General features: G+C 44.8%; 1 protein-coding gene across 2 annotated transcripts; it reads right to left on the minus strand.

Annotated features, from left to right (window-relative positions):
- Positions 1-557: 557 nt before the first annotated feature.
- Dgat2l6 (diacylglycerol O-acyltransferase 2 like 6) lies at positions 558-27,511 on the minus strand. Of its 2 annotated transcripts, none has more exons than XM_074062697.1 (7): positions 26,962-27,511; positions 6,815-6,925; positions 6,398-6,468; positions 5,859-6,063; positions 4,004-4,178; positions 1,708-1,919; positions 558-1,314 (listed from the first exon to the last, which is right to left on the minus strand). In XM_074062697.1, exons 1-7 carry the CDS (start codon positions 26,966-26,968, stop codon positions 1,160-1,162), a joined length of 936 nt encoding a protein of 311 aa, XP_073918798.1. In that variant the 5' UTR covers positions 26,969-27,511; the 3' UTR covers positions 558-1,159. The 2 variants fall into 2 exon arrangements, with proteins under 2 accessions (XP_073918798.1, XP_073918797.1); XM_074062696.1 differs by lacking the exon at positions 26,962-27,511 and adding an exon at positions 19,469-19,663.
- Between the last annotated feature and the right edge of the window lie 394 nt (positions 27,512-27,905).

Here is a 27,905-nt window from a genome sequence, read left to right on the forward strand (position 1 = left end):
TGCCATTTTTCCCACCCTTATGAACTAGTTTTGGTGGAAGGTCATGGAACCTCACTTAAGAAAATGGAGCTGCTCTCTAGAAAATGAGGACAGGACACATAGCAATGCATTACAGAGAACTTTAGTTTGGAATTAGGAAGACCTGGGGTCTATGTGCAGTTGTATGGCTTTGGGTGCTACTTAGCCTATCAGAACCTCAGCTGTTGGGAAATGAGGATGATGGTGTTAGCATTAAGAGACAAAGGTTGTGAGTGTGATGGTGTGGTCCCTAGGACACAGTAGGTGTTTGACATTGAGCTAACTTATAGCTGGTGCATGATCTTGTGGCTAACCTCCCTTCTGGCCCCAAATGGTTATGTGGGTACCTGTCCTAGTTCCCATGTTTCCGCTCCTGTTTCCTACACTGTGCAGCAGCTATGGTTCCATTCCCCCACCTTTTCTACTGGGACAATCTGAAGGATGTGTGAAGGAAAGTAAAATACTGCTCACACACTAGATTTCTAGTCAGAAAGGAAACTCTTAGGTCTGAGGGATGCCCAAGAGTGAGCCCTAGAGTAATTAGGAAGTAGTCATACACAGTGTTATATATCTCGATCTTTATTTTTATGCAAGAGACAGTGTAACTGCATTACCAATCTAAAACTCTGTCATAATTGAGAGACTCCTGTCTGCTTGGATTATGAAGCCACAGTTACTGTCCAGTTTACATTGAGGCAGTCCTCAAATTACAAGGTAAGGGCCTAGGAGGAAACAAAGCCACCCTATTCTAAACAAAGCTTTGAAGTCTAAATCTAAATAGTACAGGTGTCACTAAGGTTTGGGAGGCAGGGGCGCAGTGATTGTTGTCTTTTTATTACTTCAACTAGACAGTTGGCTGAGGCGACTCACAAGACAAATAAATTGGGGTGTTGTCCTACAATAACCAGAGGTGATAGAGTCACCTCTTCTGCCAGCCACGTTCCCTGCCTCTCCTGTGCCCCTAAACCTGCTTGGAAGAGGATACAGTCACTAGAACCTTGATTCATTAATCACTTTCTGGCTTGGCTGACATACCATCACGTCTTTGAGACCCACCCGTCACCCCAAACTTTTCCTTCCCGGTGACTCCACTTGCATCCCTCATGGATTTGGGGTTTAGTAATAGGGAATCTGGCTCCTGTTATACGATCGTCAGCTCCTGGGTCTCAGGAAGGCCGTATTCAACCTTGTGCTGGTCAAACAGCTTGCGCAGGGCGCTGATGTAGAGAGCATGGTACTTGTCCACAGTCTCCTTGTCGGGGTTCTTAATCCTGGGAATTGGTAGGGGTTCCCCAACTAGGAAGAAGAAAAGACAAGCCTCAAAGTTCCCACCCCAACTCACACTACTCACCCTTACTGGGGGTAATAGACGGACAGGATCTGGGCCCTGCCCCTTCCTTCATTCTTCCTGCTCCATCTCCATCCTGACCCTCATTGTCTGGCCGCCTTAGCTCACCCATGCTCCAGAAAAGGAGATCAATGTGTGAATAATGATGCTCCTGTCACTGCTGTTGAACTCTGTCCCACCCATGAATGGCCACAACTGTTATCTGTTCATTGTTCTCAACCCCACTTACTGGAATTCCCTTAGCGCATCCTAGCTGTGATCCAGGTCTGCAGGGGACCTGATAGATGACTTGGGGCAGGGAATCAAGAACTCAGACAGTCTAGAGAAAGTCAAAAGCTCACCAACAGTGGTGATGGGCTGATTGAAAGGCAGGAAGCCCCAGGATCCGCGAGTGAATCCCCGGCCGTGGAAGGTACAGAGGTTTAGTCTCAGGACTGTTTTGCCTATTTTCTGGCAGGTTCTTTGAATAAACCTTAGCCATGTGCCTTCAGGGAAGGTCTCCTGATTGTAAACCTCATTCTCACCAAAGGAATAGGAGGGGACAAGGTATGCCCTGCAAAGAGAGGGGCAGCAGTTGAGCTCTCCGAGGATGCAAAACATCTCCAAGTCACACTTCCCCTGGCAAAACTCTCTCAGGTGGGAAATTCCCCTAACCTCCCCCATTGAACAGTTCAAGACCCCAAGCACCCAGCCATCTCCAGCCTCACTTCCCTTTTCTGCCTGGCCTCACCCTCCAAACTGAGCTCTCAGAGGAGCTGCTGCACCTTGTCCTGCAATGGGAAGAAGCTACAGTCAGAAAAATCTACCTACCTCCATTGCGTCCAGCATCCAGAGCAATCGTCTTTCCAAGACATGCACGTGGACATGTCACTGCACTAAAACTCTCCCAGAGCTCCTCACTGTGCACCTCGCTGCTTTGTGCTCTGGCACTCCCTACCTGGCCAGCTTCCCCTCTCCCTGTTCCTTTCTCGCAACTGGCTTAGCTCTACTAAGTGTGCCAAGTCCTTTCTCATCAATGTGTCTGCAATTCTGCTCCCTCTGTGGAAGTGTCTTCCCTCTGTCTTCATGTGGCAAATTCCATTTTGCCTTTCAGTACTCAGTTCTGATTTTGTCCCCAATTCTACTGTGGTTTAGATGCCCCTCAGCTAGTGCTGCCCCCTCTCCTGCCCTCACACTCCCCCAGCCCTGTGTTACAGCCATCTCCTTACCTGCTGACTCCCCCAGGAGACAGGAGATCAAGGTGAGAACTGTGTCAAAGTCATCCTTGAATCCCTAGGGCTTGGTGTGCTGCCAGATAGATGTGTCATAGGCCCTCATGGAATGCCTGAGTTCTTTCTCCCTTTTTGTCTGACTGGCACCTCACACTTCAGGTGTCATTCACCTATGAAACTTCTACTCTGGGTGTTCCCATCAGGTGCTCCCATCTCAATTAGGATACATCTCCCTTGTCACACTTCATTAATTCCACAGTGTCTATGGAGTTCATTCTATGTGCCCACGCTGTTTTAGGCCTAGGGAACATCAGTGATAACAATGATTTTGAAAAAATCTCTGTCTTCATGGAGCTCATTTTTTTTTTGGTGGGAAGGAGACAGACAATAAGTAATAAAATAGCAGATAAAGAAATGAATAAAATAGATGATACTAAGAAGATAATTAGCTCAGTGGGCAAATAATTGCACCTACTGAGAAGAGATGTTTGAGCAAAGACTTGAAGGAGGTAAAGGGAAGAGCCAAGGAGTTACTTGGAGGAATAGCGTTCCAGGCAGAGGGGACCCTAAGACACGAACATGTGACCTGTTTGGGGAACCGCAAGAACCAGTGTAATTGTGATGGGTGAACAAGGGGGACAGTGGTAAGCGGTAAGGTCAGACAAGTGGTTGGAGACCAGGCTATTCAGGGTCTTTCAGGGTCTTGTTAGGATGCCAGCTTTTGCTCCAAGTGACATGGAGCCATTGGAGTGTTCTGAGTAGCAACATGATCTGACTCACAGGATTATTCTGGCTGCAATTGGGAATAGGCTCTGGGAGGTGAGGGAGGCGGCAGGGACAGAAGCTGGGAGAGCAGGTCAAAGCATTGTAATCCCCGGGGAAAGAGGACGGTGCTATAAAGCAGGGGATGGTAGTTGGTAAGAAGTTGGGTGCTGCATATATTTTATAATGATTTGTGTGTGGTTCTGTCTTCCACATTGGACTGCAAGTCCCAATGCCTAGTACTAAGCATGACATACAGTAGGTGTCAGACAACTGCTAAGAGAATGTGTTCTATTTTTCCAACCAGGTTGTATGCCCCTCAGGGGGGCAGGTGTCACCCACTATCTTTGCAATCCTCACAGCATCCAGTCAGTGTGTTCCTTGCCCTTGGGAGGTTCTCAGGGCCTCCCAGTGAATGGCTGGATACAGAGCAAAGCCCCAGTCCCTGGACTCTCAGCCTCCCTGACTAATGTGCCTTCTTTTACTCTTTTTTTTTTACCAAATGCAAGTAAGAAAAATGCCCATTCCCAAGGCTCAGTGTGAAGGGTACAAGAATGAACAGAGGGCCCCTCTAGCAGGCTTCCCAAGGAGGGTGCCATTCTGCAGAGGGTAACAGAGGGCGGAAGGCACCTTGACAAAGGAACCCCAGAACCTAAGGACTCACCCTGTGTTCAGTGCTACCTTCACAAAACCTTTACGATTTTTGAGGACGAGGGTAGTGGCTCCCGGGTGGCACAAGAGGGCTTCGGCAGCTCCACCCACCACAATGACCACAGCGTTGCCTGTGCCTCTCTGGGTCAGCAGATAGTTCAAGGCAAACTCACTCACTGGACACACACCTGTAAAACCAGAGTCAAGTGGTAGAATGAACTTGGTGTCTGAGGAGGGGGAGGAGCTCTTCCTATTGGAGACAGTTCCCACATCCTTCTGTCTTTGGCCTCCAGATCCAGGGTTAGCCCTAGCCTGAAAGGGGTCTGGGGTCAGTTGCATGCTTTGGGGATCTGTGCTGCTACAGCAAGGGCTATATAGATTTCCTCTGCCTTCTTCCATTCATAGCCTCCCACCTACAGATCCACACTCTTTAAGCCTACCCTTTCCCTCTCTGCCCAATGAGCTAAAGCCCACTTCCTTTTTGTTGGGGCTAACAGTACAGTGACCCTCCAGGGTTCTCTCCTCTAGAGGTGATCAGGACTAGCTACCTCTCTAAGAGAACCTGCCAAAGGAGAGCCATTGGCTAGGGTTTTTGGAGAGGAGGTGGACCTGGGATCTTACCCAAGCCAGATTGGTGGATGGTGCCCTTTTGTTCAACAATAACCATAGTCTTTCATTACTTCTGCATCTTACTTTTTCCTTTTGATGGTACTAGAGTTTGAACTCAGGGCCTTATGCTTGCTAGGCAGGCACTCTACTACTTGAGCCACACCTCTAGCCCCTGAATCCTATGCCCTTTACTCACCTTCTATTTTCTACTGGGATGGCAGAAATTGTCCCCAAGATCCAGTCATTGAGAAAGACCCCTACTCCAGGGCCATGCCAACTCAGGGGGAAGCAGAAGCAGCTCCTGGGATTCTAGTGGATTTACCTGGCTCCTCTGGATAAATGCATCTTACCTTTTAATGTTTCAATTCGGTTGTTTTCTGGTGTCCAGAAAGATGAATATTCACCCAGAGAGAAGGCCATTTGTCATAGAGCCCTGGCTTGAAGCCTGGCATGGGAGATGTTGTTCTGGATTCTGATGGATGCCTATCCTTTATCCTTTAGCATCTTATACAAGGATGAAGGTATTCCCAGGAGACCAAGACTATATTACTAGCTGGTATGAGAGACTTTAAAATGTCTTTAAGATACCCAGGGATGAGAGCTGCTGTATAAATGACCATCCAAAAGAAGCCAACTGCCATCCCAGAAAAGAGTCTGGCACACCATGCCTGCTTTCCCCTGCGTTTGTGTTTAGTAGTTGGCTTTCACCCTCTGCTTTTCCATTTTGGCTTTGATCCTGAACTCAGTCTTTTGATTCACCTATGAAAGGAATCCTGGTGACTCAGGCATATCTGTAACTTTTCCCTGTTGCCCAACCAAACTCCTCTTCCCAGATCATGGACAGAATCCATGCTTGGCCACATACATACTCCTGATGCTGGGCTTGTGTGCTTGTGCTCTGGACTTTTTTTTTTCTTTTTTTGTCTGTACTGGGGTTTGAACTCAGGGCCTTGCACTTGCTAGGCAGGTGCTCTATTACTTGAACCACACTTACAGCCCTCTGGACTCATTTATTTTTACACACACACACACACACACACACACACACGCACACACACACACATGCACACTGGGTGGACTGAGGTTTGAACTCAAGGCCTTGCACTTGCAAAGCAAGCACTTTACTGTTTGGGCCACACCTTCAGTCCTGGACTCATTTTTTAATGTTTCAATTTAGTCTTCTTCTAATAAGGAGTGACTGTCAGAGCTTATCTGGGTCGGAGCCCTGATTACAGAATGGAATGTTTTATTATACTCACCCACTGACATCACATATTCTCGCACCACGGGGATCCAGAAGACTCCTTCCAAGGTTGCTAAGAAGGGAGTGATGGATGGGAAGAGCTGGGCAAAGCCAGTGGCCTCAGTGGCAAAGTTGATGTAGGCACCATTAGAGAGAATGCCATGGGGGTGGTTGATAATGAGGTAGTTGCGTTCGGGAGAAAGGTCATGGGTCTTCACCAGCTGTCAGAGGAAGACTAAGTCAGAGCATTGGCTAGGCAGAAGGAAAAGAGGATGTGTAGACATAGACCCCAGAAGGTAGCCCCCAAATCCTTGACTATTGGATGCTATCATTGTCATAGGATTACCAGGTGTCATGACACCCCTTGACCTGGTAGTGCCATTGTGGGAAAGGTACTATATATCTGCCTCCCCACGTGCTTATCCATCTTAGGTTTCTGCATTATATCTCTGGGCCTTGACCTTCACAGATGGCCAAAGTAGGAACTCAGTAGTGTGAGAGAGTTGGGCAGCAAGGACCAAGGGAAAGGTTGGCACCCAGAGGAAAAGTAGTCACCTTTATTGGGAAGTAGTTTCGAAAATACTTCCAGAGGGTCCAGTTTCGTACCCAAGCTGAACGCCTACCACCTATGGGTAGAGAAGGGAAGGGAAGAGGAAAGCTGCTTGTGGTCCTCAGGCCACAGGAGCAGCTTCTTTCTCACACCTCAGAGCTGTAAGTACTGTCCTTGAATCCAACCTCCATGACACAGGAAGCCCTTGTTCCTCTGTAGAACCAGAAAGGCCATAGAGAAACATCCCAAGGCTGAGGGCACCTCAGAGACAACCCCTTCATTCTTCCTGGGAAGCCTGGCAGACACCTTTGCCCCCCCCCCGACACCTTCTCTTTGCTTCTCCCCCATCTTTATCTACCTCCTTCTCCCTGTGGCTCTATCCTCGTCACAGAAAGACCACCATTGTGCCCTCCATCTCTTACCTTGATTGTGGGTGTCCCAATCATAGATGAGCCAGGCTAAGGTGAGCACCGCCAGGGACCAGAACTTAGTGAACACCAGTAAGTATGGTAGGACGAGAATGGGAATTCCTCCTGAGGAGACACAACGGGCTCATGCCTTCCTTCAGTTGTGCACAATCTCATAACTGTAATTCCTCCTCTGCTGCTACACTGAAGGAGCAGGGCAAGGCTGGTGCAGGGCCTTTCTCTCCTTCTCCCCTGCACCAAGGCTTTGCCTAGCTCGTCTATGCTCCAAGAACCCCTCTGAGACCTTGGATCTGGTTCCCCTAGTGGCTGAAATCTCAACTGAGGAAATAGCTGAAGCTTGAAGGTGTCAGAGCAGGCCCTCAGCTAGGGTCAAAGGGCAGCACTACTTGACAAGAGAAAGAACAGCAAGCTGGACTGGTGGCTGCTATTCCCCATTCCGGGACCTCAGGAAACTCTTTCTACAAGCTCAGCCCTCCTTTGTTGAACTGTGAAGTCTACCCATTCTGGGACAGGTGGCTTCCCTGCAGTGTACAGGCTGTTTGATGCTGAAAAGAAAACACAGATTAGAAGCTGCTTTACCGGGTTCCATTTTGTCCCCTTCAAAATGTTGCAAAAGTTCAGAAGGGGAAACGTGTATCTCTGTTAGCAAAGGGACACAGTAGGCTGTGAAATGCAAAGGCTACACATCTTACAGCAGTGGGAATTACATTTTTATTTATATTCATTTATTTTTGCCATGCTGGGAATCAAACCCAGGACCTTGGGCATGCTGGACAAGTAACCTACCACTAAGCTATTTCCTTAGTCCTGAATTCCATTTTTAAATCTGCATCCATGAGAAAGAAGGGCTAAATACACACCTCATGAATAAAAAAAAGACCTAAGTCAAAGAATGGCTTCTTTGACCAGGTGCCACATCATGGTGGATGAAAGTTTCAGAGAAGGGGAAGAAACTTAAGAGTTCTCTACTAACAGGTTTATCTCTTGCATCCGGGATATAGATGTAAATAGCAGGAAAAAGACCGAAGGAGCATTGCTTTCAACAGTCATGACAGGGAGTGGAAGAAACCTTAGTGAAGTTTCCCTTCCGGAACTGGCTGTGAAGGCTGTTGAATGCATGCTAATTCGACAGTAAGCAGCAGTGGGAAAAATTTTATGGGAAGCCTGCTTACTACCTGTGACCTTCCTAAAAGGGTGAATTTGTCAGTTAAATTTCAGAAGAAAACTCAGATAAAATTAAATGAGAATCATTAGCAATTAAAGGTAGTCATTTCTTTTATTTTTCTTTTATATTAGTGTATATTAATTGTACAAAGGAGTCTCATTGTAATATTTCCATATGTGCATATAACGAACTTTGATCAAATCCCCCTTTATTACTCTTTCTTATCCCCCCTCAAATATATAATTTCTTTCATATCTTGCTTCAAGTAAATTTCATTGGAATCAGTGTTTACAACAGTGCCCAGCACACAGGAGATGTTCAGTAAATATCTAGACCCACTGAAAAATAAATGTTTTCTCTTTTCAATAGTAGTGAAACAGGAGACTAGTGCTTAGCCAGCATGTAGAATGTTAATTAAATGTGGTGTTATTTTAAAAGTGTAGATGGATTAATTTTTTGTCTTTCATTTTATCTTCATTTATCCACCAGGCCAAAGGACATCCAGTAGCCCTTTCCTGGATAAACGCCATCCCTCTAGTGGAAGTGATTGGAATTGCAGGAGACTTTAAGTGTCTTTGGAGGGCAAGCCTTCAAGATCTAGCCTGTTTGAATGTCACTGGTGTAATGCACAGTGACAAAAGTGAGATTTAAAGAGAAAGAAGAGGCCTGGAGGTGTGGCTCAAGTGGTAGAGTGCAAAGTTCTAAATTCAAACCCCAGCCCCACCAAAGATAGAAGAAACAGAAGAAAAGTTAAAGATCATGGGACGAGGAGCTCCATGACATAAAGCAAGGGTATCGGAGGAAGGAATGGTGGAGCAAAATAATCAGTTGTGTTTATGGATGTGTGATGCTCCTAGATATTATGACCTTGAAACTGAGAGATGGCTCCAACACCAAGGGAGGCAACTAGGAGGGGATTATCAAGAAGGAAGGTCATGTGCATAGACTCTTGATTTCATTTGAACTGAGGATGGCCAAGCCATTTCAATAGATGTGCATTGGCATCTCATTACCGTCCTAATTTTCATTTCCCTGATAGCTAATGATGCCCAACAGCTTTTCGTGTGCGTCTCTGCCTTCTGTGTATCCTCTTTAATGAGGTGTCTGCTCACATCTTTTGTCTACGTTTCAGCTGGATTGTTTTCTTGACTCTGGAGTTCTTTGTACATTTGGATGCAAGTCCTTTGTATGATATGTGATTTGCAAATATTTTCTCCCAGTTTGTGTCTATCTTTTCTTTCTCTTAACAGGATCTTTCTTAATGCAAAAGTCATTAATTCTGGTGAACAATATATTGATTTTTTTTTCCTTTCACAGATTGTACTTTGGATGTCAAATCTTACTCTGCCTAATATCAGGTCATTAAGGTTTTCTCCTATAAGTTTTACAGTTTTCTGTTTGACATTTAGATCTATGACCCATTTCAAGTTAAGCTTTTCCCAAGACTTATGGAGATATAACTGACAAATAAAAATTATATATATTCAAGGTGTATATGATGACTTGATACATGTATATATTGTGTAATGATGACACAATCAAATTAATCAACACATCACTACCATAAATAGTTACCCTTTGACGGGGGGGCAAGTGAGGACACTTAAAATCTATTCTCTAGCTGGGCGCCAGTGGCTCACGCCTATAATCCTAGCTACTCAGGAGGCAGAGATTAGGAGGATCCTGGTTCGAAGCCAGACCCGAGCAAATAGTTCCCAAGACCCTATCTCAAAAAACCTATCACAAGAAAAAGGCTGGTGGAGTGGCTTGAGGTGTAGACCTTGAGTTCAAACCCCAGCACTGCAAAAAAACAAAAAACAAAAAAAACCTACTCTCTTTGGAAATTTCTTATAACCGAAACTTTGAACCTTTTGACAAACATCTCCACATTTTCTCTCTGCCCCAGCTCCTAGAAATCACCATTCTACTCTGCTTCAATTTTCTTTCTCTCTCTCTTTTTTTTTCAGTACTGGGGTTTGAATTCAGGGTTTTGAGCTTGCTAGGCAAGTGCTCTACCATTTGAATCATGCCTCCAGCTCTCAACTTCCTTTTAAGAGACAGGGTCTTTCTGTGTTGCCCAGGCTGGCCTGGAATGCCTGGGCTCAAGTGATCCTCATACCTCAGCCCCCCGATTAGATGAGACTACAGGCATGCATCACTATACCCTGCTAAGTTGACTGTTGTAGGTTCTACATGTGAGATAATACAGTATTTGTCTTTCTGTGTCTGATTTAGTATAATGCCCTCCACATTCCTCCATGTTGTTTTAAATGGCAAGATTTCCTACTTGCTATGGCTGAATAATATTCCTCTCTGTGTATGTGCACGTATGCGTGTATCATATTTTCTTTATCTATTCATCTGTCAGTGGACACTCAGGTGCAGATGCCTCTTTAAGATACTGATTTCATTACCTTTGGACACTGCATTATGACTGTACCATTTTACATTCCCATCAACAGGGTGTAAGGGTTCCTGTTTCTCCACATTCTAACCAATGCTTGGTAGCTCTTGTTTTTTTTGACAATAGCCATTCTAATAAGTATGAGATGATAGCTCACTGTGGTTTTGATTTACATTTCCCTGATAGCCAGTAATATTTTACATCTTTTCATATACTGTTGGCTATTTGTATGTCTTCTTTGGAAAAATGTCTATTCAAATCCTTTGCCCATTTGCGACAATAGTGGGGTCTTTTCTGTTGAGTTGTGTGGGTTCCATATAGATTTTGGAGATTAACCCCTTAGTAGATTTATGGTTTGCAGGTATTTTCTCCTATTCTGTAAGTTGCCTTATCATTTTGTTGAGTATTTCCTTTGCTGTGCAGAAGCTTTTTAATTGGATGTACTCTCACTTATTTATTCTTGTTTTGGTTGCCTGAGCTTTTGTCATAGCTGAAAAAAAATCACTGCCAAGGTCAATGTCAAGGGGATTTCCTCCTGTTTTCTTCTAGGAGTTTCATGGTTTCAGGTCTTATATTTTAACTCTCAAATTCACTTTGCATAAAATTTTGTGCATGGTATAAGCTAAGGATCCAATTTTATTATTTTGTATGTATATGTGCAATTCAACATCATGATTGAATGTTGAAGTTTTTCCAATGATTTTTCCACATTAATTGATGTGATGATGTGCTTTTCTCTCTTAGGTGGTTACTATCAGACTTTATGTTGATTCTCAAATACACTTCAGCTGGGCACTGGTGGCTCACACCTGTAATTTTAGCTACTTGGAAAGCTGAAATCCAGAGGACCGCAGTTCAAAGGAGTCCCAGGCAAATAGTTCACGAGACCCAAAATAACCAGAGAAAAGCAGACAGCAGGTGTGGTTGAAGTAGTAGAGTACCTGCAAAGCGGGCACAAAGCTCTGAGTTCAAACCCCAGTCCCATCAAAAAAAAAAAAAAAAAAGAAAAAGAAAATACTTACACTTGGATTCCTACATAAAGCCCCATTGATTGGGGTGCTTTGCTTCCTCTAATATATCACTGCATTCTATTAATATTTCATTGAGGATTTTACATTTATGTCCATGCGGGTATTGATCTATAGCGTTCTCTCTCTGTGTGTAGTGTTCTCTCTCTCAGGAAATATTTTCTGGACAAGGCATAGAACTGATGATATTTCCTCTTTAAAATGTTGTGTAGAATTTGCTGTTGAAACTGCCTGGACCCAGAGATCTCTTTTTTGGGATGTTTCTAACCTTCTAAAATTTAAGTTAAATTAATAGTTAGACAAGGACCTTAATATCAGACCTGAAACTCTGAAGTTAGTACAGGAAGGAGCAGGAAACACTTTGGAACTAATAGGTATAGGCAAGGACTTCCTCAATAGAACTCCAGCAGCTCAGCAACTAAGAGAAAGGATGGACAAATAGGACTTCATAAAACTAAAAAGCTTCTGCACAACAAAAGAAATGGTCTCTAAACTGAGGAGACCACCCACAGAGTGGGAGAAAATATTCGCCAGCTACACATCAGACAAAGGACTGATAATCAGACTATACAGGGAACTTAAGAAACTAAACTCTTCTAAAATCAATGAACCAATTAAGAAATGGGCAGCTAAACTAAATAGAACTTTTTCAAAAGTTCAAATGGCCAAAAAACACATGAAAAAATGCTCACCATCTCTAGCCATAAAGGAAATGCAAATCAAAACCACACTAAGGTTCCACCTCACCCCTGTTAGAATAGCCATCATCAGAAACACCACCAACAACAGGTGTTGGCGAGGATGTGGGGAATAAGGAACCCTCATACACTGCTGGTGGGAATGCAAGCTAGTGCAACCACTCTGGAAATTAATTTGGAGGCTTCTTAAAAATCTAAACATAGACCTGCCATATGATCCAGCAATCCCACTCCTGGGGGTATACCCAAAGGAATGCAATACAGGTTACTCCAGAGGCACCTGCACAGCAGTGCTATTCACAATAGCCAAGTTATGGAAACAACCAAGATGCCCCACTACTAATAAATGGATCAAGAAAATGTGGTATTTATACACAATGGAATTTTACTCAGCCATGAAGAAGAATGAAATCATTTGCAAGTAAATGGATGGAACTGGAGAACATCATTCTGAGCGAGGTTAGCCAGGCTCAGAAGACCAAAAATCGTATGTTCTCCCTCATATGTGGTCTTTAGATCTAGGGCAAATGCAGCAATGTTGTTGGACTTGGGTCACATGATAAGGGGAGAGCACATGGGAGGTATGAGGATAGGTAGTAAACCCAAAACATGAAAGCGTTTGATGTCTCCACTCCAGAGGAACTAATACAGAAACCTTAAAGTGACAGAGGTCAACATGAGAAGAGGATCAGGAGCCAATGTAAAGATCAGTTAGAGATGAACCAACTTGGGTTGTAACACATTTGTACATGAAAGCAATGCGAGTCAACTCCCTGTATAGCTATTCTTAACTCAACTAGCTTTGTCTTCCTTATTATGCTTATGTCTTCTCTTCAACAAAATTAGAGATGAGGGCAGAACAGGTTCTGCCTGGAAGCGAGGGAGGAAGGGGGGAAAGGGTGCAGGAGGGGGGAAGGGGGGAGAAATGACCCAAACAATGTACGCACATGTGAATAAATGAATAATAAAAAATAAAGAAAGAAAAATAAAATAGTTAGAGACTATTTATTGCATCTTGGGTGAATTTTGGTTGTTTGTGGTTTTTGAAGAGGTCTCCAAATGTAATTGTTAATTTGTCTGTTTTACTTTTCAGCTCTATCAGTCTTTGCTTCATATATTGTGAAGTTCTATTGTATGATGTGTACAAATTTAGAAGAGATGTGACTTCTTGGTGAATTGACCCTGTTGTGTCCCTCTTTGTCACTGGACTTGACTTTCAGAAAACATTTAATTTAAACCAGTACAGCTTCAAACTGCTAACTACTACTTTAAGTTAACTATGTACTAACAGAAGGCAGGGGTATGCTCAGCAGTAGAGCACTTGCCTAGTGTGCACGACGCTCTGGGTTCCATTCCAGCGCCACAGGGAAAAAAAAGATGGTACCACTGGTAGTCTAAGGGGGTCCTTCCTTCAAATCATGTTTTTCCTTTCACTTTCTCACTTACCCCACATGGTAATGCCAGTGTTTGTTGTATACTCATCATGTGAAACTGTTTCACCTGGCAGATTTTATTTGATCATCAAAAAGATCCTATGAGAACAGTAGTCATTCTTGTTTTATGGATGAGGACCCAAGGTTCTAAGAGGTTAAATAGTCCCAAGGCTGCTGACTGATGGGTCACTGGATGGAGAATTAAGGGTTACTCCAGAAACTGTGTCTCCTCTCACTGAGCCTGAATTATTGCTTTCCTATGGTCAGTTACTGATTCCTATCAGCCCTGCCTTCTACGTAGCTTTAAAATGATCCCACTCCCCCTCCTCCATGCTACCACTGGCCCAAGCTATCATTGTATCTCCCCCAGGTGAGCACCAGTGTCTTCTAAAACAGCTCCCTGCTTCCACTTGGGCCATGGTATAGCCAGTGCAATAATGTACGTCTGTCTTTGTCACTCTATAGCATAGAACCAGGAACATGGCTGGTGTGACAAGAGGCATGTTTATGGCTTTGTGATTACTTACTGGATCTCACGAATCTATAAATATAGGAACTTATGAGAAGAAATGGTAATTTAATAATTCAGTAACTAACATGGCTCCTTATGTTTATTCATATGATCAAATCCAGTCTTCTTTTTTATAGGCCAAAATGATTACATTTGAAGTCTGTGTTAATGAATGATATCATTTCCTTCTTTTTTCATGTATCCCTATTTATTTCTGTGGCCAGATTTTACATATGCTTGCAAAATTAGCTATGCTTTCTGAAATTTTCCATGATGAAACAAGTCCAGTCTCTTAACTTAATTTAGAAGGCCCTTTATGTTGGATGTGCTGATACACGGCCTATAATCCCAGCACTGGGAAGGCTGAGGCAGGAGGTTCACAAGTTCTAGGCCATCCTGGGCTTCATAGTGAGACCCTGTCTCAAAAAATGAACAAACGAACGACCACAAAGACCTTTTCTGACCAAGTCCCTGGCTACCAGCTTCTCTGCTTGCCAGGTTCAAGGCTTCCATGCATGCAGTCCTCTTCACCTGGCAGACTCTTGCCTCAGCTCTTTGCCTGGCTAGTTCCTATTCGTCTTTCAGGCCTTAGGATAAATGTTGTAGGTTTGATATTTTGAGGTCATCTTTGACTTCTCTCCTTTTCCAAAAAAATCTCATTTATCCCGCCTCTGTCCTCATTGCTACCTCTGTGCTCCAGACCCCATCTCCTCTCATCTCAGCTGTAGCCTTCGATTTGCCTTTTAGCTGCTCTTCCCCTTCAGTCATTTTTATGCTACAGCCAGACATTTTGAAAAGCGCAAGCACATATGGTGGTTTGCCTTCTCTGAAACCCTCAGTACTTTCCCACTGCTGACAGAATGCATTAGTCAGGCATTCGAGGCTCTCTCTGAACTAGGTCCAAACATCTTCCTGACCTCACATCTCAGTACCAGTACTCATGCCCTTACGCTGTTACCCAGTGGTTCTCAAAATGGGTCTCTGTCCGTACCACTTGAAGGACACTAGACCATCTGAGGTGGCATGCGGATGGAACGCTATTTTAACATAAGTGAATAAAAATAAATTCATGGTAGTGTGATAAAGATTTATGCTTAAATCCATTAATCATCACCAATTCAGAAATTATTCATTTGAAGAAAAACTCTATGTTAAGTAATAATAGCATAGGCAGTACACACAGCTGCAGAATGTAGAAGGCAGGATAAAAACGGCTGAAGTATGGGAACCAGGGCCCATCCACCTTAGTCTACTTCCCATTTTCTCAACTTACCGTGTAATTTCATATCAATATGCCTTTGAGTCGTGCAGTTCTCTCAATTTTGTTTACCCTCTCCTCAACCTTCTGCCTATCAAAATTCCCCCAGCCTTCAAGGCTTAGCTCAAATAACACTTCCTTGATGGTATCTTTGCTAATCTTCTGGGCAGAATTAAGGGTTTCCTCCTCTGCACACTTGCAACACAATACTTGTCCTTCTATTTGTCCCCGTTTGATTTTGCTGGCTTGAGTATTAGTACCTCATATGTATGACCCTCTCCCTGTTAGACATTAAACTTCTTCAAAACAGCCATTAGCATAGGGTCAAGCTCAAGGGGATGGCTCATGATAATTAGTTGCTACACTGAACAGGACAAGGAGAAGTTGGATTTCAAAATTCTCAAGTGGCAGGTGAAAGTTAACAGGAAGAGAACTCACCAATCTCCTTCTTCCAAACAAGGCAAGGGTGTTTGCTCAGGTGGGGCTATAGTAACCACTTGTTTTCATTATAAGCTGAAAACATTTCATTCTCATGAAACATTCTATTTCAGGGCAATGACCTAAATCTGAGGGTTGGCAAGGCCTGCCAAGTCTAGTCAGAAATGAAGAATATGGTTGATTTGTCAAGGAGGAATTTCTGTGGCTTAATGGTTATTTATTGGAACTAAATTAATGATAAATGTAAGGACTCGTAGGAGTCGAAGTTAATTTACTAATTCAACAAACATTGCCTGAGCCTACCTCACAGGAAATTTCTGTGCTGAAAAGTGTTGGGGACCAGAAGGAGGAGGAAGATGAAGAGAGTAAATATGGAACTGATAAAAATAAGGCAGGTGTGGTCCTTGATATTGTGTACAATGAAGCAGCACTGTTTAGCCCTATTAAGGCTTATTTAATTCTCTCAAATTCAAGAGATAATTCGATAATTTAATTAACCTCACTTTACAGATAAAAAAACTGAGGCTCAGAGGGGTCATGTATCTTTAAGCTTTGGAAAAAAGGCAGTAGCATTTCTTGAGTCTCTACTATGTGTCAAGAGTTATTTTAAGCACTTTCGTGAATGAACTCATTAATACACGAGGAGCACAAAGGCTCTGCCTTCCAGAAGACCTAGGCTTTGTGTAGAAGGTAATATTTAACTCTGTATTCCAGAAGGGTAGGATTTTGATGAATGAATTGGTGGAAGAAAGGCCTTTCATGCAGAAGGAAGAGCTCGACCAAAGTTCTGAAGATGGTGGAGTCCAAGGCTTTTGAATGACACCATAACCTGCAAAGTGCAGGTGGCCTGAGGAAGTCATAGAATAAAAGATAGAACTGGGCAGGAAGCTGGGGAGATTGGCCCTGATGCTAAAGTAGTGAGAAATAAGTAGAAGATACTGAGCAGAGGAGTGGTGTGATCTTCCATGTATTTCAGGAAGATGATTTGGGACACGAGGACAAATAGTAGGCCCCTGGGAAGATGGGCAAAGAGGTTCAGTGATTGAGATGAGAGGCAATGGGAATCTGAACAGGCTGCTATTTCTCAAACCAATTGGAAAGATGCCATGGAGGTCAAATTTTCAGTCCAACGCAGTTGATTGGATGTATGGATGATGGAGAGGTACTAGTGAAGGATGTCTTGACAGAGCCTGGGGGAACGCTAGGAATGCATCAAAATCTTAAATTTTTTTGGTGGTATTGGGAATTGAACTTAGGGCCTTGTGCTTTACTCTACCACCCTTTATATTTTCATGTAGTCTGGCATTTTTGCCCAGGGCCAGCCTCAGACTATGGTCCTCCTGTGTAGCTAGGATGACAGGCACGCACCACCACACCTAGCTTATTAATTGAGATGGGATCTCACTAACTTTTTGCCTAGGCTGGGCTTTAACTGCAATCCTCCATATCTCTGATAATCACTTGGGAGGCAGGTAATTTCCAACAACCAGGATTCCTGCAATTCCTAGAATAATCACTAAAAGAACAGGAACAGATGATGACCCTGGAGCTGGCAGTGGCAACGGCTGTGTAACGTTGTGAATGGACTTAGTGCCACTGAGCTTAGACTTAAAATGATTAAAATGATCAATTTGACGCTCTGTATATTTTATCACAATAAAACACTTTTTACCATTCACTTTTATCAGTGTGTGTTATCACCGGTGACACAACGGTGCTGTCATGTGTCCCTAACATTCCCACATCATTCCTCCGGTTCTTCCAAGGCTACTAGAAGTTGGCAAGATTTTGGGGGAGGGGGTATTACTAGGAGGTACTCCTCACCTTCCTGGCCCCTTACATAGCTGGTTGCCTGACACACCCTCTACCCTATCCCTGCCCAGAGACAGTGTCCTTTGAGAGGGGGAGAAAACTTGAGAGCTCTTTTCTGGGAGAAAAATAAGGCCATTTTAAATGAAGAAAGCTACTAAGAGGAGCCATGATAATCTGAGCATTTGTATTCAAGGCATTCTCTCTCTCTTTCTCTCTGTGTCTCTCTCCTGGGATTTGAACCCAGGGCCTCGCATGCTAGGCAAGAACTCTACCACTGAGCTACACCACCCAGCCCACATTTCTTCCTCTTTTGATCTTTTTTCCCTGCTCTCTCTGTCCCTTTTTGCCCTGTCTTTCTGGGATCCAGACTTGGCATTCCTGTGCCCTGACTTTTCTAGCCAATGGCTAGAACTTATCAAAGGGGTCTTTTTGAGGAAGTTAAGATAAAATGCAAAGGAAAGCAAGCCAACAAAAGAAAAACCCTATGAGAGATTAGAAACAAGCCCCTCACCCACCAATCACCTTGTTTTATTGACCCAGCTGAAGTTAAGCCATTGGAATGAAGTCAGCATGATTTGATTTTCATTAGGCTTAGGAAGGCTACATCTCCTGGGGGCCACGGACCCACTCCAGCAGCCTGGTGAAGACTAAGGACCCTTTCTCTGTATAATATTTTTATCTTTTCAATCTTCAATAATGTTTATTCCTTAAACACAACAAGATATTTCCCATCTAACATTCTTTTCATATTTCTTCCTCTGCCTAGAGTGCTTTTCCTTTTTTTTATTTAACATTTTATTAGTATATGATAGTTATACAGGGGATTTCATTGTGACATTTCCATATAGACATCTATTGTACCCTGGTTTGGTTCATCCCCTCTATTTGAATAATATTTTAAAATGTACAAATAAAATACACAAACATACAAAGGAAGCCTGTTATATTAAAATGCACTTATCAAAATATTACCCCAAATGTGATATAGTAACATGTGTTTCTTCATGTCTGCATTAAGTAACCGGATTTAACAGCAGTTACAATAGCTACGGGAATTTTGAAGTAGTCCTGGGCATAAATGAGATTTCGAGGTGCCTGTAACAACTGGAATAGGAAATGCTGATCCCTGCGATGTCAGCTGCTGACAAAGCCCAGCTGCTGCTAATGGATCTGGGGTTTATTGCCCACATTCATCATTGAGGCTGCACTTCAACTGGAGGTGAGTGAAAGTAAAACTATTTCTTTCCATCCAAATTCAAAGGCTCCAAGTTAACCCCAAATTCTTAGTCCACAGCTGCTCAGTTAAGAAGCTCTACACTAAGGGGACATCTGGCCTCCCAAGGATTGGAGCCAGCTATCGCCTACATGTCGCACCCTTCAGAAGGATATTCTTTCTCCTCATGTAATTTCCAAGCTCGCCCTTATAACTGAGTGCCCGAGAAGCCCTGAACTCTGGCTCGGAATAGCATGGTGCTGTCTGCCCAGTTGCCCGACACTCATGACTGCTGTGTTCCAAGTCCACTGAACGACAACTAACCTTTTCACAACATTCCGTCTAATGAGTCACTCAGGGAGCCCTCGGATTTTCCAGAATTCTCTCCCCATAATCTTATGCTAGAAAATCACCTTATACCAACCTAGTAACACCAACTCTGTAAGCCCTGCCCCCAAATATGACTCTCTTCAGCTACTTTAGAGGGACAGCTCCTGAGAAGGTTGTGAAAAATCTTTAAACCAGAAGTCAGCCTTACTCCTGGCCTTCGTGCCCCCAGCCCAGCCCTTCCCATGGAGGGGTACAGGGGACTAACTGGATAATGACATCGGGGCCTGCCTCACATGGGGTTGTGTGGCACTTGCTTGATCCATTCCCATGTGCTCTTTAGCCCTGGGGGTTTACTCACCTAAAAGTATGTAAACTGGAATCCACTGCAACACAGAGAGGGTTTGGAGGCCCTCCTGAAGATCTAGGCGGGAGAAGACCATGCTCACGGGGCTGCTCTGCTATGGCAAGAAGCCCAACGAGGAGCTCTAAGCCGCTTAAGCTGAGTTGATGACAGGTGCCTTACTCTAATCTCTGACTGCCTGGCTGTTTAATGCTGAGGTTTTTGTCAGGCTTGACCAAACCTTTCCCCCAGTTGTCCTACTCCCTGCTCCGCCCCACCTTCCTACACACATCAGACTATGTCATCTCCCCAGTTTATCCTTTCTCTGCGTGTACCCAATTGCAACAAGGCAGCCATGGTCTTGGGGGGGGGTGCTCCAGCTGGTAGAGTAGTGTGGGAGAAGAGTTTAGGCCCAACTAGGACCTTTGCTTCAGAAAAGGAACCTGGTGACCACACTTGTTTTGACCCAGTGGCTACTCTGGCTCCTCCTGCTTTCTGCTGAGAGCCACCAAGCTCACAAGGAGGCTGGTTCAGCATGAATATTAGACTTCTCAGATCCCTCTTTGTGCCTTTGTCCCCAGGGGCTGTGTATCAGCTCCCAGACACTGATGGCAGGGTAGGAGAAATGCTGTACAGAGTAGACCTGGCTCCCAGCACAGGCCTCACTATGCAACTTTTGTGACAATTCCCTTGGGAAATTGCTCTAGCTCTCTGATGCTCTGTCTGAGCATTTGTTGTTGAAAGACAGTGTTGTGAATAGGATCATGGGATTTAGAGCCAGACAAATGGGGTTCAAATCTCAGCTTTGTCACTTACAAGTTGTTGAACATCTATGCCTCAGTTTCCCCATCTGTAAAATGGGAATGATGAGAATGTGTACCTCACAGGGTTGTGTTGAGGATTAAATGAGTGAATGAATGTAGTGTTTAGCACAGGGAGGGCTATACACAGTAGGCCCTATGTGTTTCCTGTTATTCATTTTGTTCAATTCGTGGGCATTGAACAGCTACTGTACTTCAAATGAAGAGGCTTACTTCTGCACACTAGCTTTTGCAAATTAATGACTGTGTCCAGGCCTCAGATATCTGGGTTTATTTTTTCTGTCACTACCTATTGAGTGACTACTGCTTGCCAGGCACTGTTGTTATGTGCCAAGGATTCAATGGGGGAAGAAGACAGATCTGATTCCTGCCTTCAATAAGCGTTAAGTCTAGTGAAGGAGACAAATATTAAAAAAGCATATCACAGGAATGTCTATATACTTAAATTTGGAAAAGGCCAATATTCCCAGTATAAGGCCTTAAATACAGAAGGTGCTCAAAAAAAAAAAAAAAAAAAAAGATCTACTAAATGTTACTAAAACGTTGCTGGGAAAATCAAGCACAAAAGTGGTATCGAGTGTTCCTCAAGTGTAAGAGACGAGTGGGGCCTACACTTGCACTTTCTAGGGAAATAAGCAGCTCTGTCTTGTCCCTGCCCATAGCTGTTCGGCCTCCCAGAGTCCATGGACTCCTGTGATTCTTCAGAGCTGAGTTGAGAGGAACTTTGTGGTATGTTAGGGTGTGCTTTCTTCCCCCACATACCTAGAGGGTCACAAGCCCTTTCTTTCTCCTCGTTCTTATCTGCTCCCTGCCCCTGTGGGGGCACCAGGACTAGCTGGGATTCTTCTCAGGGCTGTTGGCCACTTAGGGCGAGCGGCAATTGGGGGGGTGTTGTATTGGAACACGTCTGCTCAAAATGTGCAGAGGAGGTGGGAGAGAGGTAAGCCAGGAAGCCCTGGATCTTTGAAGGAAAGCAGATGTGGTGGGGCCTGGAGTGCCCATAACAGACAGGACCCACAATGTCAAGAGCTTGGAGGCCCCTACGGGTCAGATCTCTGCTCCCATCTACTTTCAGATGAGTACATGGAAGACATCTAGAAAGGGCTCGAGATCACATGTGGAGCCAGAGGCAGGGCAGGGCCAGATCATTTCCCATCTCTGTCTCGCTAACATCTGGCTCAGGGCCTGGATCATAGAAGGCTTTACTGAAGTAAATGCTGGTGACACCAATGAGGGAGGCCAGGGCTCTTTGTGTCCCAAGCAAGATGGGTGGCAGGCCTTGGCAAAGACCCTGATTGACCACCTTTCCTTCCTAAAATGTGCTGGTCGAGCTGAAGGGCTCTTGAGATAAATGGCCAAGTGGAATATAAACACCTGGGAACATGGGAAGAACAGGAAGAAGAGAAGTAGGTCAACAGAGTAACACTGAACGTCTAGCACTCGTGACTTTCTAATTGCAATTCAACCAAACAACCAACAAGAGCTTGGCTGTCTCAAAGTAAGCGTGAGTGAAGGCGGTTGGCCAAGAAGCACAAAAGGCCTGCTAGTTTCATTTGCAAATGTTTCAGGTAACATGATTTCCACCCTCAAGAAACGGTGTGTGGAGTAAGTGGAAAACCAGACGCCTGCTGTGGGGCACAGAGAAGAGTGAAGCCTTGGCAGCCAGGGACAGTCAGGGGAGCTCTGCACAAGATGGGGCACTCCAGGGAGGAGCCAAGGACGAGGCAGAAAGGGCAATCCAAGAAAGAGAGCGATGAGGTCATCAAAGCAAAAGGAATGGGGAGCTGAGATACGCTTGACCATTATGAAGTTCAAAGAAGCAACAGAAAAACAAGGAAAGGAGGAAGTGGAAGGAAAAGGGCACTGGGGAGTTAAGAAAGGGTGGGAAAGCGAGGGGCAGCACTGAGAAAGAAGCAGCCCCAGGGTTCTTTCTCCTGGATTCCAAGATTCTCCCCCAGCTTGCACAATGACTAATTTCCAGAAAGCTTGGAATAGCAGAAGTTTTGCCATAATTTGTTTTCTTCCAATCTGCTCCCTCAGTCACACCCTTATTTGGTTAGATATGGCACTTTGCACTCAGTTAAGAACATTAATTGAGACCTATTTAATGCCAGGCCCCAGGCTAGGTACCACTGAAGGTATGTGAGGAATCCCTTCATTCAGCACATTTTTATTAGCATATATTAATTGCAGAAAGGGGATTCATTGTGGTATTTCCATATAGGCACTTTGATCAAATTCACTTCCTCTATTACTCATCCTCCATCTAAAATGATTTTAGTGGGTTTCAATATGCTATTTTCATACATAGACATAATGTGCTTTATTTATCCCCCATCATCCTCTCCTTTCCCACCCCCCTACTGTTGGTTCCCCCCAATCACATATTTACATTCACGTGATATATATTCTAAATTCTGCGAATGAGAGAAAAAATGTGATAGCTGTCTTTTTGAACCTAGCTTATTTTGCTTAACGTGATGATCTCCAGTTCCAGCCATTTTTCCTGCATGTGACACAATAATTTCATTCTTCTTTATGGCTGAGTAATATCCCATTGCATATATATGTGTGTGTGTGTGTATACATTCAACCCATTTTTACTGAGGCCTGACATAGAGCAAGTCTGGTATTATACTAGGTATACAATTGCATGTGTGTTGGGCCAGGGGTAGGTAGAGAATGAAGGCAGTGCACACATCAGCACAAGGATGGGGACCACCAGAGAGTTGCAAAGGAAAAGGAGGGAAGGCTAGTAGTTGCGTGGCCGTGGATGGAACACTTTCCTCTTCTGATCTCAGTTTTCTCATCTGGTAAAAGAGACTAATCACATTTATTTGCCGTGAGAATTACCAGTGATGCTTGATCTCCTCAGACAGCCTCCAACTGGGAGCTGGTGGATGGAACTGAGGGCACCAGGGCACCTGCAGTAGTGCATACTGTGGGCTTCTTACAGACTGAGAAGTGGGGAACACGACTTTTCTATGGGGACCCTGCATACACTGAAGCCCGGGGGAGTTGCTGTGGCATGGGGAATAGTTCACTTTGAGGGGAGCTTCAGGGCTGTGCAGGGAAGTGGAAGGGGCAGCTGGACAGTGCTTTTGCTCACAACTCTGTGTCTGGAGGCCAATGGAGCCAGAATATAGTGAAAATAGGCCCCGGAATGGTGGGCCTCAGAGAAGGGGCCTGTGAGGGGGAAGGGCAGATGGGACTTTCAGGATCTTCTAGAAGCACGGACATTGGCTCACGTCTCAGAGCGGGCAACACAGTGGCATTCAGTGCTTTGGTTTGGGCGACAGTGACCAACCATCCCCATTTGCTTGGGACTGATGAGTTGCCCGGGACAAGGAACTCTCAGGGCTAAAACAAAGATCGTGTTGGGCAAAGTGGGACAGTGCTGGTTCATGCTCTTGTCATTGTCTCCTGGTCTGCAGCAGGTGTCACTCCACTGGTCTCCCTTCCTTTGGTCTCCATACTGTTGTTGGAGGGGTCGCTGTCAAAAACCACTTTTACCATCTCACTGGCCTGTTTCAAGCCTCCAAAGCTCCTGTTGTCATGGGGATCGACTTTGAACCCCAGAGCCTGGATCCTGAGCCCTTTCTACACTAGTTTCTGCCCTCTTTAAAAGTCTCACCTCCAGAGCCAGACATGGTGGGCCATGCCTGTAATTTCAGCACCCGGGAGGCTGAGGCAGGAGGATCATGAGCTTGAGGCCAGCCTAAGCTACATAGTTCCAGGCTATTCTGGGCTATGTAACAAGACCCTTTCTGGTAAGAAAATTCTCATTTCCCCTCAATTTCACCCACGTCCCATATAGCCTGTTACCCAATCAGGCCTGATTTGGGCCTTTGCTCAAAACAGTCTCTCTTATCGGTCTGTCACCCATTTTTCAAGGCTCAGTGAAAATGTCATTCCTTGAGACTCTGCTCTCTCTTCTGTGTCCCCAAGGTCCATTGTACATACTTTTGGGACAGCACATACCAAAGAAGTTGCAAGTGTAGACCCCATCTCGACAACCACTAATGTACTATGTTGTGGGCAGGAAAGCTTTCAGCATGACTCAGGATTCAAACAAGAAAGCCTGGGCCAAAGGCCTGTCTCCAGGGGTTCATGTCAGGCCTGGCCACTGGTCTCAATATGCCAAGTAAAGAGATGGGTAGTGGTGAAGGGCAGGAGCACGTTGTGTGAAGGGCAATGTAAGGACTTCAGCCCATCTTTGGGATACTGACATGGGCTTTAGGTTTAAATAGAGAAAGAACTGGGGGCAGGGAAAACACCTGTAATCCTAGCTACTTGGGAGGCTGAACTCAGGAGGATTTCAGTTTGAGGCCAGCCAGGGCAAATAGTTCACAAGACCCCATCTCTAAAATAACCAGAGCAAAATGGAGTAGAGGTGTGGCTCAAGCAAGAGCACCTGCTTTGCAAGCGTAAAACCCTTCAGTCTCACCAAAACAAAACAAAAACAAAACAAAACAAAACAAACAAAAATACCAGTTCCTGTCACAGGTGGTTCAGTTGCTTAGGATTGGTCAAGCAGGACCTGTTACAATAAGAAAGTCATTGTAGCCTGACAGGGGTAGCTTCCTCTTCTGTCACAGGACGCTTATCCATCAGTCCTGTCCTTCAGGATTCCTGCAAGGTGACTGCGTGAGAGAATGGCTCAGAGTAAAGGACACAGATACAAAATGGAGCCAGAGATGTCAAGCTTTTATTCTGCTGTCCCTTTGGACATTTGTAGGCCCAAGAGAGGAGTCAGTAGTTCTCAGCAAAAGCAGCGTCTAAGTGCCTGTTACAAAACATCCCAACATCCATCCCCTCTGGTGATATTCTATCTGTGCAAAAGCAAAAAAGTTTATTTACTTCATTCAACAAAGGAAGAAGCAGTAAAAATCTGGAAGCAAATAAAATGCTCAAAATTTGTGGCTGGTTAAGCAAGCTATTTTATAGCAACATTACAGATTAATCCACAGCATTAAAAGTCGCTAAAATTACTACAAGGCAGTCTGTAATACTATCCACTAAGCTATAAAAGCAGACGACAAAGCAGAGTTGCACTCCGAATGTGCTTGGTGAAAAAGTGCTCTCTTCAGTGAGAGGCTGATCCATTAGCCTGAGTGCGGGGGGAGGAAAGGGGGTAACAACTGCTGCTTTAAGAGGAAGGGATTCTGGGTGTTCTTTTATGTGAAGTTGTTTGAATATGAAAAGAGGCTGGGTTATTGTGAATCTGCCTGATGAAGAAGCATGATTCATGATAGGACTCATTCAGTCAGTAATTCATTCAGCAAACGTTTGAATGCTTGCTTTGTTGGGAGAAAGAAGCCAGATACAAAGCTGAGCTTCTCAGGATGAGCGCTAAGTAGGTGATGGAAACAACAGAAGTCCTGATGGAGTGGGCTGGGGAATGGCATGAATTCGTTTTCAAATGTATGAATTCAAGTTCTGCATTGTTCTCAGAAGAAGTAGTGTAGCACAGGGTAGGATATGGGCTGGGACCCAGGGGAAAAGTCAGGGCTGGTGGTAGCCAGCAAGGCTGGAGGTCAGTCTACAGAGCAGGAAGGAAAGAGAGATTAGGTAAACTAGGCACAGTCAATGCGGCATCTCAGCTGGGGCCTGGGGTAGCAGGGTGGTTCAGCTGTGAGTGTTGCTGAGCGTTGAAAAGCTTCAGAGTCCTGGCAGAACCCCTTCCTCCCAGCCCCTGGCCCCAAGCCCCATGCAGTGGCTGGTTGTCCTCGGAGGCCTGGAAGCTGACGGGGCTTTGATTGGCTTAGGAAGTGTGCAGGAGCCCAGCGAGAGGCTGGGGGGACTTACAGGGTTTCCCTGAGCAGGCAGGCTTGCCGGGGGCGGGCAGGATGCTCCCCTGTAGGTTGAGGGGTGGGGGGGTCCTAGGAAGGGTGGGCTTTTGAAGAACGGTTTCCCCTAGTGAGCAAGTTCCAGACTTGTCTCTGAAGGGCCCACAGACAAAGCTGATGGAATTGTTGCTCAAAACATGGACAGAGAAAGGGGACAGGTTACTTGGAGAGCAGTGTGCCAGCAGAGCGTAGGTTCCCCACCTCCTTACTTCCTGTGTGCTTGTTGCCTCCTGGTGCCACCAACTGAAGGGGCTTTTGGAGTTAGGCTGACCTGGAATCAAGGCCCACTTAGAGCTGACTCACTTCCTTCAGTCTCAGTTTCCTCATGTCTAAATTCAGGCTATGCTGATATCCACCTGAGGCACTTGTGTTCTGAGTGTATATAAGGCTCCTGTTATACAGTAGGTATTCAATGCACAGTAGCTAGTAGTGTCATTGCTGTTACCACACTGGATGAAGCTGGCCTAAGGCAAGGCTCAGTTCTACTCACTTCAAGGGATTTGTTAGAATCTGAAATCTAACACATTTTTTTTTTTCATTTTGGTGGTACTGGGGTTTGAACTCAGGGCCTCATGCTTGCTAGGTAGGCACTCTACCACTTGGGCCACTCTGCCAGCCCTGAAATCTAAGACTTTGTTCAATCTCTTTTCACATACATTTGTCAAAGTTGGCCTGGAATACAGATATGTAAAACCCAGTCCTCAGATTCTTCTGGGCATAATTCTGTCCTTCACTGGTTGTTTTGGCACACAGAGAAAATCATGTTACAAACCTTTTGGCTGCTAGTGGTGAAGGAAGGCAGCTCTAAAATATTGACACTCCCCTTTAAAAATATAACCACCAGTCATCCCAGCACCAGTACTCTGAAGACTGGGACAGAAGCACCACTTGAGCCCAGGGGTTCCAGACCAGCCTGGGCAAGATGAGACCTCGCCTTAAAAAAAAAAAAAACACAATGTCATCATGTGCAAAAAATTAACAATCCCTACTATCATATCAAGGCTGTGCTCAATTTTCCCTCTGTCTCTTAATCTATGGGTCAGGGAGGAAGGAGGTGTGGAGGAAGATTTTATTATATCCTCTCATATATTATTTTGTATATATTTGAGCTTCTAATAGAAAGATAAAAAAAATAAAGCTGTCAAACTCTGAATTGAAAACAAAGGCTCCCTTCTTCTGTTCTCCTAGCCTATCCAGAGTCAACTGCTCTCACTCCCCGCCCTCCCATGGTGCTCTAGAACTGTCCCAAGAGCATTCACCTCTCATTTTCCTGCTCCTCATCTGGCCTGTGAGGTATGTAGGTAGGCAGGTACTGGCTGGGTCGCAGAGGGGCTAAGATGGTGACAAGCTGGGAATAGAGCCCGCATCTCCTTGTTGTGGAGTGTGAATGAGCTGCGCTGGTTAGGATGCACCTTGGCTCAGTGGGCTGAAAGGAATGTGTGGGGAGATGACATGCAGGTGCTGGAGAGCCCTGTTTTGCAAGGAGACCATGCTAACAATCCAGCATTGCCCTAGGGTGTCTGACAGGGACAGGTAGCAATGTGCCTGTTGTGCTGGTAAGGTGACCTGAGGCCCAAAGGAGCACAGAAATACTTTCTGGAGTTCAAATGACACAGACAGCTGGCTTTAGTTTCAAAAGTTTCCCCCTTTTCAGGTTGTTTTAAATGATAGAAGTGAATACTTAGCCAGGCGCTGGTGGCTCACGCCTGTAATCCTAGCTACTCAGGAGGCAGAGATCAGGAGGAAGGATGGTGATTCAAAGCCAGTCTGGGCAAATAGTTTGAG

This window comes from Castor canadensis, chromosome X, assembly GCF_047511655.1.
Source record: "Castor canadensis chromosome X, mCasCan1.hap1v2, whole genome shotgun sequence".
NCBI lineage: Eukaryota > Metazoa > Chordata > Mammalia > Rodentia > Castoridae > Castor > Castor canadensis.